General features: G+C 40.2%; 1 protein-coding gene across 2 annotated transcripts in view; it reads left to right on the top strand.

The window, feature by feature from the left end:
- The window catches only part of kalrna (kalirin RhoGEF kinase a), a 609,141-nt gene that overhangs the window by 138,795 nt on the left and 455,102 nt on the right, over positions 1–15,244 (top strand). For both annotated transcript variants that reach the window (XM_034186645.1, XM_034186644.1), the window contains exon 8: positions 8,741–8,863. In XM_034186645.1, the coding sequence (XP_034042536.1) occupies positions 8,741–8,863 (123 nt within the window). The remainder of the gene's footprint in view (positions 1–8,740; positions 8,864–15,244) is intronic.

Below are 15,244 nucleotides of genomic sequence, written 5' to 3'. Positions count from 1 at the left end.
TTTAGAAAAAATACTTAACAATGATTGGATGTTGACCCACTGCTCTCACTTTCATACATATATATGTGCTAGAATTTAAAATAGAAATTAGTGAATTAAAAACACCCTTAATAGAAATGTGTGTTCTGGCAATAATTATGGAATCACTGGCCTCGGATGATGTTCATTCAGTGGTTTAATTTTGTAGAAAAAAAGCAGATCACAGACATGACACAAAACTAAAATCATTTCAAATGGCAACTTTCTGGCTTTAAGAAACACTGTAAGAAATCAGGAAAAAAAATTGTGGCAGTCAGTAACGGTTACTTTTTTAGACCAAGCAGAGGTAAAAAAAAATATGGACTCACTCAATTCTGAGGAATAAATTATGGAATCACCCTGTAAATTTTCATCCCCAAAACTAACACCTGCATCAAATCAGATCTTCTCGTTAGTCTGCATCTAAAAAGGAGTGATCACACCTTGGAGAGCTGTTGCACCAAGTGAACTGACATGAATCATGGCTCCAACACGAGAGATGTCAGTTGAAACAAAGGAGAGGATTATCAAACTCTTAAAAGAGGGTAAATCATCACACAATGTTGCAAAAGATGTTGGTTGTTCACAATCAGCTGTGTCTAAACTCTGGACCAAATACAAACAACATGGGAAGGTTGTTAAAGGCAAACATACTGGTAGACCAAGGAAGACATCAAAGCGTCAAGACAGAAAACTTAAAGCAGTATGTCTCAAAAATCGAAAATGCACAACAAAACAAATGAGGAACGAATGGGATGAAACTGGAGTCAACGTCTGTGACCGAACTGTAAGAAACCACCTAAAGGAAATGGGATTTACATACAGAAAAGCTAAACGAAAGCCATCATTAACACCTAAACAGAAAAAAACAAGGTTACAGTGGGCTAAGGAAAAGCAATCATGGACTGTGGACGACTGGATGAAAGTCATATTCAGTGATGAATTTCGAATCTGCATTGGGCAAGGTGATGATGCTGGAACTTTTGTTTGGTGCCGTTCCAATGAGATTTATAAAGATGACTGCCTGAAGAGAACATGTAAATTTCCAGTCATTGATGATATGGGGCTGCATGTCAGGTAAAGGCACTGGGGAGATGGCTGTCATTACATCATCAATAAATGCACAAGTTTACGTTGATATTTTGGACACTTTTCTTATCCCATCAATTGAAAGGATGTTTAGGGATGATGAAATCATTTTTCAAGATGATAATGCATATTGCCATAGAGCAAAAACTGTGAAAACATTCCTTGGCAAAAAGACACATAGGGTCAATGTCATGGCCTGCAAATAGTCCGGATCTTAATCCAATTGAAAATCTTTGGTGGAAGTTGAAGAAAATGGTCCATGACAAGGCTCCAACCTGCAAAGCTGATCTGGCAACAGCAATCACAGAAAGTTGAAGCCAGATTGATGAAGAGTACTGTTTGTCACTCATTAAGTCCATGCCTCAGAGACTGCAAGCTGTTATAAAAGCCAGAGGTGGTGCAACAAAATACTAGTGATGTGTTGGAGCGTTCTTTTGTTTTTCATGATTTCATAATTTTTTTCTCAGAATTGAGTGATTCCATATTTTTTTCCCTCTGCTTGGTCTAAAAAAGTACCCGTTACTGACTGACACAATTTTTTTTTCCTGATTTCTTATAGTGTTTCTTAAAGCCAGAAAGTTGCCATTTGAAATGACTTTAGTTTTTTGTCATGTCTGTGATCTGCTTTTTTTCTACAAAATTAAACAACTGAATGAACATCCTCCAAGGCCGGCGATTCCATAATTTTTGCCAGGGGTTGTATATACACACACATATATATACATATGTATGTATTATACAAATAATGAATGATTTATTGCCCCATTTGTTCATTTATTGAGTTCAATGGTACGGATATTTCATGAGGTAAGTATATATGTATAAGTACATAAGTCCAAATTATTACGTGTAGTCCAGTGATGCTGTCTGCTGACTTTGGACTTCCATAAAAAAGATAAAAAGAAAAAAAAAGACTTTGTATAGTTCCTCAGTCCAGCCAAAAATCACGTCAGCTTTTATTCTGAACAGCTCTTCATGCATCCAGACGGTTTACATCGGAGTGGATTGTGTGTGTGTGTGTGTGTGTGTGTGTGTGTGTGTGTGTGTGTGTGTGTGTGTGTGTGTGTGTGTGTGTGTGTGTGTGTGTGTGTGTGTGAGAGACAAGAATTAGCACCAAACGTATGGAACCAAATTTGCACTCTAAATGGAACCAAACTGCACTCTAAATGCAATGCAACACAAACAGGACAAATTAATCCATGTCATGTGACATACAAAGCACCAATCAAATGACAAGGATCCACTCAGCCGTTATGTAAATATTCTTATATTTGTACATAGAGATTTTCATTGCACTGTCCTGTAGGATTTTACTCTTATAACTACTTGTACCTTTTGTTTTTTTACTTTATCTGTATGTACTGTCAAAGGAGAAGCTCTCTCCAGTGTCATTGTACATTTTGTATAATGACAATAAAGAGCATTGTATTCTATTCTAAACTCTATAACATTGATACAATTATTAATGTCAAAGTAAGCGATGTCAGCAGCCAAAGACGAAGCACACCTGTTTGAGATGAACTTTGCTTGTATGCCATAATCTCTGCTCTCACTTTGGATTTCAGCACGTACCAGCACTTCTCACACTCCGCTTGTGCACAATTACTAGCATGGGGATTAAACATAACAATAAGATAATCAACTAGCGTGTTGCCTGTGGGGATCCGCAGGCTCTACATTAGGTAGTGTTTATAAAATAGGTAGTAGACATTTTTCAAGGGTGGTAATAAATTATGCAAAGTTTCTATAATAAGATGGAATGGTGTGTGAGTCTAGAATGTTTTTAAGATAAGACATTATTGATGTCATAGTGGAGAAATTCACATGTTACGTCAGCTCTTAAAAAACACCCAAGATGGGTGCGAGTAGAGGAAAATGTGCATCAAACAGCGTGTGCAAGGATAAGCAATAATAATAATACTTGTAGCAATACAATAAAATAAGAAAATGAGGTAGAAATAGAATATGTGTGTGTGTGTGTATATATATATATATATATATATATACGCGTACATATATAAGTACATATGCAAATATAAACATGATTGGAATTGAAAAAAAGAGGAGCATCTTATTTACAATATGTGAAGTGGAATTTAGATGTGATAAGGTGACATTAGTGGAGGGATTTGTAAACGAGTTGTTATTGCACATCATTTGTGGACATATTAATATTGCATGTGATTTGTGGACATATTATTGCATGTGGTTATTTCACAGTGTTATTGTACAGTCTGACAGCAGCAGAGAGGAATGACCTGCGGTATCGTTCCTTCTTGCACTGAGGGTGCCTCAGTCTGTCACTGAAGGAGCTGCTCAGCTCCGCTACAGTCTGGTGCAGGGGGTGAGAGGAGTTGTCCATGATGGATTTGAACTTGGCTAACACCCTCCTCTCAGCGACCTCCTCTAGAGAATCCAGAGGACAGCCCAGGACAGAGCTGGACTTCCTGATCAGCTTATTCAGTCTCTTTCTCTCCCGCTCGGCAGCACAGAGCGGGAGAGAGCGGGAGACCAACAGTTTTTACAAGACAAACTCAACCCTTTTATTTCCTGTTAATTATGTTATGTTTTTATGTTAATTTACTGTCTTAATGTATTTGTAAATTGTTTAGGTTCTTGCTATCATATGCACACTTTTAATATTATCATTATTTTTAATTGTTATTACCTGTGTTATTAATATTGATATTTTATTTTATTCTTACAATCTATTTTGTCATTTGATTTTTAAATGGACCACAATGGAAATAAGTGTTTTCACTTTCTTGTGTCATGCATGTACGTGTAACGTATTCACAATTATATTATATACTTACTTGAACTTACTAAATAAACCATGCATGCACGCAAACATGCACACTTTCAATATATTGATAATCGTCATGCAAATAAGGTACATTCAAACATTTTCAAGCTGTGTAACAAATAATTTAGTTTTGCTGAGATTCATCATCATGACATTAAATTATTTTCACGATTACACGTTTTAATGCAGTTAAGCTTATATGATCATTGATTTTTAAATCAGAATAGTTTTTATTTGCGAATTATCCACAGAATACAAGGAATTTGACTTCAGTTTGTGCTGCACTCTTTCTGTATGATATGTATAAATATACACTAAACACAGAATAATTCACAGTAATAAAATGTCAAGTAATAGAAAATAAAATGTGTAATGAGAAAAAAAATGTGTGAATGTGGAAAGAAACTGTTCCTGTGTCTCGTTGTTTTGAAGCACACAGAGCTCTGTAACGTCAACCAGAAGGGAGGGGTTTAAACAGTGTGTGTCCAGGGTGTGAGGGGTCTCCAGAGATGTTACCAACTCACAGTTGTGGGCACAGTTCAGCTAATCTGATAACAGTATGGGATACGTGCAATATGGGACAGTGACAATGTGGGATTAGTGCAATATGAGTTATGTTTGTCTCTGAGCTTGCCTTTCCCCCTCCCCAATCTCCTGATGTTTTAATATTGATTGAAGTATGTGTGTGGGTAAGTTATGTGTGAGGGTGGGCATTGTTTTTGAGGATGCAAAAGCAAATTTCTTTGTGCTGATTGCTGTGCAGTGACAATAAAGGTGATTCTGATTCTGCTAATTATCAAAGCTAATGTTTTTGCTAGTGCATTAGCTTATCAGATAAGTTTTAAAACCATCATTGGACCAATTATCTTCAGGTGAATTTAGTTCCGATAACTTTCAGTCCAATAACATTTTTTTGCTGGTAAAGTGAACAAGTTTAACGGTCAAAAACAGTTGTAAACCCTAAAATCAAACATTTTAGTCCATCTGTTGTGTGTTTGTAGCAGACTGGCTGCCTGTCGCTTGCTGATGATGTCATCATTAAGCACAAAACGTGATTGGCCGGTCAACGCAGGGAGCATTGTGGGTAGTGTAATTCAGGTTCACTTTGGACGTTACAGTGAGTCGCCTGCTTGACACAAGAACAAAATGGACTAAATTTAACATTTTTTTTAAATTGCCAAGACTCAGTGGGGAAGAGGAGCACTCACAGTGCAGCTGTGTGTACAGAGGGACTTTTCTTCACGTTTAGACACTTGGATTAAAAAAAAGAGGACGTTTTATGTGGATTATTTTTTCAGATGAATCCCACTGAAATTAACAGGTAAGAATTTATATTTACTACATGTATTTTTCTCTGCCAATCAATGCATTAATGGATGTATTTTGGTTGTTTAAGCCGCAGGGTTCAAAGCGTGTGAAAAAAGCAGCAGCTTTTTAGGTCATAAATGATGGTGTATCTAATACTGAGATAAACTGTGACTTCTAATACTGTGTTTTACTGCTTTTGAAAGATGATGACAGTGTTTGGGGTTTTGTTTTTTATTCATTCATTTTTGCGCATTCTTATGTGTTTGTGATCCTTGAATTTACCCAGCAGCGAAAATTGAAAGTGAAACTGGTTTATCAGAAGCCGACAGTGTAATGTGATGTGGCCGCGTCTGAATAAAAGTTATTGGTTTTCAGTTATCTGTTATCTGTAATAAAGATCGTTTTTTTTTAGCAGTTTATCGGTTTATCGTCATAAAAGATCATTTTTCTGTTATCGGATTAATTAGCTATCGAAGCTAACTTTTTGTTTAGCTGTGCCCACCACTACTTACTCACTTCCTGGTCATGGACTGGTATAAGTCCTGGACGGAGAGCAGGCTGGCTCCGATGATTTATTGTTTTTTTTGCAGATCTGATAGTTCATTGAAGTCTGTGCCTGTCATGTTTGGAGGCAGAGGGAAACCAAACAGATGGAGATGCACAGGACAGACTGGGTGATGGATTTGTAGAAGATGATGAGCAGTTCCTGGGGCAGGTTGAACTTCCTGTGTGAGGAAGTACATCCTCTGCTGTGCCTTTTTCCTGATGGAGTCTGTGTGGGAGGTCCACACGCAGAGCACATTTTTTTTTTGTCCTTCCTATTTTATGACAACCAATCACAACTCTTAGAGCACTGCGTCAAACCTAGCAACAGGGAAAACCTCTCGTCCTCACATAGACAGGAGTTTCTCTCCCCTCCTTGCTCAGTCTTGCTCTCAGACACCTCTTGATCACTATTAGGCTAAGATTTCTAGCCAGGAAATTTTAGGCTAAGTTGGGAGCTCCTTGAGAGGGCTTTGAGTTGCTTTGCGGATACATTGCAGATTATATATTATACACTCAACAAAAATATAAACGCAACACTTTTGGTTTTGCTCCCATTTTGTATGAGATGAACTCAAAGATCTAAAACTTTTTCCACATACACAATATCACCATTTCCCTCAAATATTGTTCACAAACAAGTCTAAATCTGTGATAGTGAGCACTTCTCCTTTGCTGAGATAATCCATCCCACCTCACAGGTGTGCCATATCAAGATGCTGATTAGACACCATGATTAGTGCACAGGTGTGCCTTAGACTGCCCACAATAAAAGGCCACTCTGAAAGGTGCAGTTTTATCACACAGCACAATGCCACAGATGTCGCAAGATTTGAGGGAGCATGCAGTTGGCATGCTGACAGCAGGAATGTCAACCAGAGCTGTTGCTCGTGTATTGAATGTTCATTTCTCTACCATAAGCCGTCTCCAAAGGCGTTTCAGAGAATTTGGCAGTACATCCAACCAGCCTCACAACCGCAGACCACGTGTAACCACACCAGCCCAGGACCTCCACATCCAGCATGTTGACCTCCAAGATCGTCTGAGACCAGCCACTCGGATAGCTGCTGAAACAATTGGTTTGCATAACCAAAGAATTTCTGCACAAACTGTCAGAAAGCGTCTCAGGGAAGCTCATCTGCATGCTCATCGTCCTCATCGGGGTCTCGACCTGACTTCAGTTCGTCGTCATAACCGACTTGAGTGGGCAAATGCTCACATTCGCTGGCTGGCGTTTGGCACGTTGGAGAGGTGTTCTCTTCACGGATGAATCCCGGTTCACACTGTTCAGGGCAGATGGCAGACAGCGTGTGTGGCGTCGTGTGGGTGAGCGGTTTTCTGATGTCAGTGTTGTGGATCGAGTGGCCCATGGTGGCGGTGGGGTTATGGTATGGGCAGGCGTCTGTTATGGACGAAGAACACGTGCATTTTATTGATGGCATTTTGAATGCACAGAGATACCGTGACGAGATCCTGAGGCCCATTGTTGTGCCATACATCCAAGAACATCACCTCATGTTGCAGCAGGATAATGCACGGCCCCATGTTGCAAGGATCTGTACACAATTCTTGGAAGCTGAAAATGTCCCAGTTCTTGCATGGCCGGCATACTCACCGGACATGTCACCCATTGAGCATGTTTGGGATGCTCTGGACCGGCGTATATGACAGCGTGTACCAGTTCCTGCCAATATCCAGCAACTTCGCAGAGCCATTGAAGAGGAGTGGACCAACATTCCACAGGCCACAATTGACAACCTGATCAACTCTATGCGAAGGAGATGTGTTGCACTGCATGAGGCAAATGGTGGTCACACCAGATACTGACTATTATCCCCCTCCCCCAATAAAACAAAACTGCACCTTTCAGAGTGGCCTTTTATTGTGGGCAGTCTAAGGCACACCTGTGCACTAATCATGGTGTCTAATCAGCATCTTGGTATGGCACACCTGTGAGGTGGGATGGATTATCTCAGCAAAGGAGAAGTGCTCACTATCACAGATTTAGACTGGTTTGTGAACAATATTTGAGGGAAATGGTGATATTGTGTATGTGGAAAAAGTTTTAGATCTTTGAGTTCATCTCATACAAAATGGGAGCAAAACCAAAAGTGTTGCATTTATATTTTTGTTGAGTATATATATTATATATCTACACAGCCAACAGACCTGGGTCCAGGTCTGTTGGCTGTGCAGACCATGTTTTTTTGACTCCTGCTAATTTAGGGTGGTTAAATAATATAAACATTTGTAGTTGCCAGCTGATCTGGTTTGAATGGTGGTGTTTGTTTGTTTGGACCACAGTTTCCCACCTGTTTCCCAAAGGCAGCATCAAAACTATTTTTGTCATTGACCTTTTGTCTGTATCACATGATATTTTGTTCTGAAATATTGACCTGTTGCACCTGCCATAACCAGGTATCATGATACACAATCCAATGTTTCCAACTCTAGGTCAAGACTGGTAGGCAGCAACTTGTACTTCCGTAACTGGCAGCATTCATAGTAGTTGCTTTTAAAATCAATCAGTCTATATTTGAATATGTTGCCCAATACCTGTATTGATCAAATGTTATTCACGTCATGTCTTGCATGCCAATGTGCTGATGTTCTTTGTTTTGAAGTTATCGTATCTGAAGCAAGTTGGATACTCACTCACTGACGCTGGCATTAGTGGCACAGAGGCCATGCTTGATGCCTGGAAATTTTGGCTTTGAGATCAAAAAATGAACATTAGCTGTCATCTTTTATTTCCTGGAGACAAGATAGAGCAGAGGGAGTTTAAATATTGAAAGTGGGCTGTGACAGTAGGTGTAGCGATGGCCTACAACCTCCAAGATAGGAGCAGCAGCAGTCCAGTCTCCTATAAGTCTGTACAGTAACTGAGAAAAATAGAAAATGATTAAAGTGCAGCTGTATTAGCGACATACTATATGGGAAGAAAACATCATGTTTTTAATTGTTGTTTTGTGCCAGGTTGCCAGTCTGCTGGACAAGCTTCATTCCACTCGGCAGCACCTCCACCAGATGTGGCACGTCAGGAAGCTGAAACTGGATCAGTGCTTCCAGCTCCGCCTCTTTGAACAGGATGCAGAGAAGGTGAGTATTATACTGGACTTCCTTATTCCTAAAATGATCAGCAGGGTCAGTATCAGAGCCAGTGATGCCACAGTTACTTTGAAAAAGTAATCCGATTACTGATTACTCCTTGAAAAACTAAGTTAGTTTACTGATTACTCAGTTTTCATTGTACCTAAGTTACATTACTAGTTACTTTATTAGTTACATTCAGCAGCTGCCAACAAGTTGTCGGCAGCTGCTGAATGTAACTGAAGTAACTGTGGCAACACTGATCAGAGCTAATCACAGCATTTTGGTAGGGCATTAACTTTTTTTTTTTACCTTTTTTGAGCTGTAATAAACACCTTGTTTTGCTCTGTGAAAACATTTTTCTCTTGTGACCAGAAAGACTTTGTAATCACTTCTCTGAACACAATAAAATGATACGAGTGATGTGAGCAATTTCTTTCAGCCGCTTGTCAAATGCAACGTCTTGGCTTCAAACCACCTCCCCTGCAGATATGGGATCAGCACTGGAAAACACATTATAAATGCTCAATCTCTGATTCAAGTTTAAATTAAGTGTCACCCAGTGGCAACCAGTTGCAATCACAAATAAATTGTTGATAATCGCTTTAGTGCAAGAACAGTCTGACAGCTTTTACTCTTGTAGAATCTACTGCAGCTTGATTTATGTTATGTTATGTTTTGTGAAAATGATCAAATCCATTTAAAGAAGGCTGTGATGTATGCTCGAGCCCCAGTTATTCAACTGATTCCGTTTCACTGTTTCTCATTTGTGTCTTTATACAGACCAGTCCTGCGCCTTCTTCCCTTTCAGCCACTTCTCCTTTTTGTCTTCTTCTGTCTGTCTGCTTAATCACTTTGGTTTTCTCCTGTTCCATTATAATTCCATTCTTATCACTTGTTATAGAAATATTAATTGTCTCCTCTTATCATGTCACGACATGAACTTCCTTCACTGCCTACAGTACGTCCAGAAAGTATTCACAATGCTTCACTTTTTTCACATTTTGTTATGTTACCGCCTTATTCCAAAATGGAGTAAATTCATGTTTTCCCTCAAATTCTACTCACAACGCCCCATAATGACAGCATGAAAAAAAACCATTTTTTTTAATTTTTGCAAATTAATAATAATAAAAAAAAGAAATCACATGCTCAATACTTTGTTGAAGCACCTTTGGCAGCAATTACAGCCTCAAGTCATGTTGAATATGATGTATGTGCTTGGTGCACCTATCTTGGGGCAGTTTTTCCCATTCCTCTTTGCATCACTTCTCAAGCTCTATCAGGGTGGATGGGGAGCGTTGGTGCGTCGGCCATTTTCAGATCTCTCCAGAGATGTTCAATCAAATTTAGGTCTGGGTTCTGGCTGGGCCACTCAAGGACATTCACAGAGTTGTCCTGAAGCCACTACTTTGATTTGGCTGTGTACGTAGTGTCATTGTTGTGCTGAAAGATGAACCGTTGCCCCAGTCTGAGGTCAAGAGCGCTCTGGAGCAGGTTTTCATCCAGGATGTCTTTGTACATTGCTGCATTCATCTTTCTCTCAATCTTGACTAGTCTCCAGTTCTTGCCACTGAAAAACATCCCCACAGCATGATGCTGCCACCACCATGCTTCACTGTAGGGATGGTGCCTGTTTTTCTCCAAACATGACACCTGGCATTCACACCAGTTTGCATCATCAGACATGACAACTTTATTTCTCATGGTCTGAGAGTCCTTCAGGTGTCAAACTCATGGCGGGCTGCCATGTGCCTTTTACTAAGGAGTGGCTTCCATCTGGCCACTCTATCATGACAGACTAGGAAGATGTAGACTACAACCTTCTCCTGTATGAACATCTAGGATTTGTTGTTTACTGCCCTGATTGTGTACAATATAACTTGTGAATGCATGCTGTCCATATCCATGAGCTGCTTAGGTGGGTAGGGACAGTTCCCATGGGATAAAAGAGCTTTTTAACCTACCACCCCTGGCTCTCAAGGCCAGGCACCTAAGTGGCTCTACCTTATATAAAGATATTTAGGTGTGTCTGAGTAGGCACTGGGAGGGTTCCCCCTTAGATTTGGGATGTATAATAGAAGATAAGCCTGACTGAATTTTCATGCAGGCCTGATTGGTAGATTGCTGCAGAGATGGTTGTCTTTCTGGAAGGCTCTACTCTCTCAGCAGAGGAATGATAGAGCTCTAGCATAGTGATCATTGAGTTCTTGGTCACCTCTCTGATTAAGGGCCTTTTCCACCAATCACTCATTTTAGATGGTCGGCCAGCTCTAGGACGAGTCCTGGGGGATCCAAATTTTTTTCATTTGCGGATGATGGAGCCCGTTGTGCTCATTGGGATCTTCAAAGCAGCACAAATGTTTCTGTACCCTTCCCCAGATTTGTCCCTCGAGACAATCCTATCTCAGAGATTAACATACAGTTTCTTTGACTTCATGCTTGGTTTGTGCTTTGACATGCACTGTCAACTGTGGGACCTTATACAACCCCAGTTCCATTGAAGTTGAGACGTTGTGTAAAATGTAAATAAAAACAGAATACAATGATTTGCAGTTCCTCTTCAACCTATATTCAATTGAATACACCAGAAACACAAGATATTTAATGTTCAAACTGATAAACTTTATTGTTTTTGTGCAAATATTTGCTCATTTTGAAATGGATGCCTGCAACACGTTTCAAAAAAGCTGGGACAGTGGTATGTTTATCACTGTGTTACATCACCTTTCCTTCTAACAACACTCAATAAGCGTTTGGGCACTGAGGACACTAATTGTTGAAGCTTTATAGGTGGAATTCTTTCCCATTCTTGCTTGATGTACGACTTGCTTGATGTACGAGTTGTTAACAGTCCAGGGTCTCCGTTGTCGTATTTTGTGCTTCATAATGCACCACACATTCTCAATGGGCGACAGGTCTGGACTGCAGGCAGGCCAGTCTCGTACCCACACTATTACGATGAAGTCATGCTGTTGTAACACGTGCAGAATGTGGCTTGGCATTGTCTTGCAGAAATAAGCAGGGATGTCCCTGAAAAAGATGTTGCTTGGATGGCAGCATGTGTTGCTGCAAAACCTGGATGTACCTTTCAGCATTGATGGTGCCATCACATATGTGTAAGATGCCATGGGCATGAACACACCCCCATACCATCACAGATGCTGGCTTTTGAACTTTGCACTGGTAACAATCTGGATTGTCTTTTTCCTCTTTTGTCTGGAGGACACGACGTCCATGATTTCCAAAAACAATTTGAAATGTGGACTCATCAGACCACAGCACACTTTTCCACTTTGCGTCTGTCCATTTCAAATGAGCTCAGGCCCAGAGAAGGCGGAGGTGTTTCTGGATGTTATTGATGTATGGCTTTTACTTTGCATGGTAGAGTTTTAACTTGCACTTGTAGATGTAGTGATTAACTGTGTTAACCCTCTGTGGTCCCAGGGCATTTTTTTGGCCAGTTCACTCGCCTGGCATAAATGTTTTATTATTGCTGTTTACAGCTCTCCCTGCATCCCACAATCAAGTTTTATGTCTCTTTTGTTCAGGACAACCTGTACTTTCAAAATATATATATGCTATAGTTCTGTTTTATAAGTGTAATAAAGGTTTACAATCAGAAATAAGAAAGGAAAAAGTAAAGCGGAAATAATTTTCCACGCACATTTATTAAAAAAATACAGCAAACTATAATAAACAACTGTTTTGATAGTTTCTAAAAGTAATTTTGGCTCTTGTGTGAAAAACTACAACAAAAACGTTCAAACAATAAACACAAATGCACATTTTGAACAATATATACAAAATGGTCTATGCGTTTTGCTTGTCTTCATCTCAAAGCAATTTCTGTCTGCTATTAGACAAAGGTTACATCACAAACTTCTACTTCTGTGTTTTGGAGTGTTCTGTCCTGCTCTGAAAGCAGCTTTCACACTTTGGCCCACTTTGGCTCATTAGACTCTGAGGAGCGCCCCCCCCCCCCCCCGCTCTGTTGATATGGTAAACAGTGCTTAATGCCGGAGCGAGAGAGCTTGCCACAGGCTTATTCAATAACATTCACAGGTAATGAGGAGTGGAGCATCTTTGAAACTCACACACACTGTGTTTGAGCATGTGAAATTGTGTGAGAGGTGCTCCGTCTGCTCACTTTCACTGATCGCTGTGCGTAATGGCACAGGGCGCATTGCAGCCAACAGCCAGATGGCTATTGAAACTGGCCCACTAGTAACACATCACTCTTAAAAACGATCTTTGGTATATCATGTGAGGTAAATCTGCCCTACAATTGGATTTTGGAAAACCATGTGACGGTGAACCAATTCTGATTGGAGACTCATATTGCGCACGTCATCACATAGCTTCTATGAGGAGTACAAAGATGGTGGACGAAAGTCCGCAGAGTTAACTTTTCTGCAGAAAAAACAGTAAGTTTCTGTCTCATATTATTAACAAGTTATTTATAATTTAGTAAAGCTTGGTCTCAGCCGTCGTATACGACAGCGTCAGCCCCAGAGGGTTAACTGACAGTGGTTTAAAAGTGAAGTGTTCCTGAGCCCACGTGGTAAGATCCTTTACACAATGATGTCAGTTTTTAATGCAGTGCCACCTGAGGAATCAAAGGTCACAGGCATTCAATGCTGGTTTTTGGCCTTGTCGCTTACGTGTGGAAAGTTCTCCAGATTCTCTGAATTTCCTGATTATATTATGGACTGTAGATAATGGAATCCCTAAATTCCTTGCAGTTGAACATTGAGAAACGTTGTTCTTAAACTGTTGGACTATTTTTTCACACGATCCTCGCCCCCATCTTTGCTTGTGAATGGCTGAGCCTTTTGGGGATGCTCCTTTTATACCCAATTATGACACTCACCTGTTTCCAATTAACCTGTTCACCTGTGAAATGTTCCAAACAGGTGTTCTTTGAGCATTTATCAAGTATACAGGTATACATATAAGTCTTTTGTTGCTACTGTCCCAGCTTTTTTGAAATGTGTTGCAGGCATCCATTTCAAAATGAGCAAATATTTGCACAAAAACAAAAACGTCTATCAGTATGAACATTAAATATCTTGTCTTTGTGGTGTATTCAATTGACTATAGGTTGAAGAGGATTTGCAAATCATTGTATTCTGTTTTTATTTACATTTCACACAACGTCCCAACTTCATTGGAATTGGGGTTGTATATAGACAGGTGTGTGCCTTTCCAAATCATGTCCAACTAACTGAATTTATCCCAGATGGACTCCAATTAAGCTGTAGAAACTTCTCAAGAACAGGATACACCTGAGCTCAGTTTTGAGCCTCATGTTAACGACTGTGAATACTTATGTACATGTGATTTCTTAGTTATTTTATTTTATTTTTTTAATAAATTTGAAAAATCTAAAAAAAAAAACTTTTTTGACATTGTTCTTATGGGGTACTGTATGTACAAATTTGAGTGGAAAAAATTATTTGAAAAGTGAAGCTCTGTGAATACTTTTTGTGTGCACTGTTTGTCTTTGCCGTATATGCTAATACATGCAACTACGAGGTCTGTTAGAAAAGTATCAGACCTTATTTTTAATTTTTTTTTTTTTTTTTGTGAAAACTTGATGGATCTGAATCAAGAGCACTCGCATGAGCCGACCTTGAACCTTCGTGCGCATGCGTGAATTTTTTCCCGCCTGTAGATAGCGTCAGTTGCTGGCAAGCAGCATTTGCGTGAGGTGGTGTGTAGTGCTCTCAGCAGTTTTTCATTGCAAGGAAAATGACAGAACGACTGGAGCAGCGCTACTGCATCAAGTTTTGCCAGAAACTGGAGCAAAAGCAACTTCGTGATGAAGTCTCACAGGACATGCTGGACTCCACAAGCAGTGACCCCGACTTCATGAACACCATAATCACTGGTGACGAGTCCTGGTGTACGGGTACGACCCAGAAACCAAATCCCAGTCGTCACAGTGGAAGCATTCCACGTCACCAAGACCAAAGAAGGCCCGCCAAGTGCGCAGCAACATCAAAGTGATGCTGACTGTTTTCTTTGACTCCCGCAGTGTGGTACACCACGAGTACGCACCACAGGGTCAAACAATCACCAAGGAGTACTACAGGGATGTCCTCCGTCGCCTATGTGATGCTGTGCGGCGCAAGAGACCGGAGTTGTGGTCAACAGGAAATTGGCGCCTCCATCACGACAGTGCTCCAGTACATTCCTCGCACTTGATTCAGACTTTTTTGACGAAAAACCAGACTCCTGTGGTTCAGCAGGCTCCTTACTCTCCTGATATGGCCCCTTGCAACTTCTGGCTGATCCCCAAACTCAAGAGACCATTGAAAGGAACACAATTTCAGACAAGAGAGGACATTATGGCTGCAACGACAGCCGAGCTAAACTCCATTTCGA

The sequence above is a fragment of the Thalassophryne amazonica genome, chromosome 14, assembly GCF_902500255.1.
Source record: "Thalassophryne amazonica chromosome 14, fThaAma1.1, whole genome shotgun sequence".
NCBI classification, from domain to species: domain Eukaryota; kingdom Metazoa; phylum Chordata; class Actinopteri; order Batrachoidiformes; family Batrachoididae; genus Thalassophryne; species Thalassophryne amazonica.
This window is presented reverse-complemented; position numbering and strand designations above follow the sequence as displayed.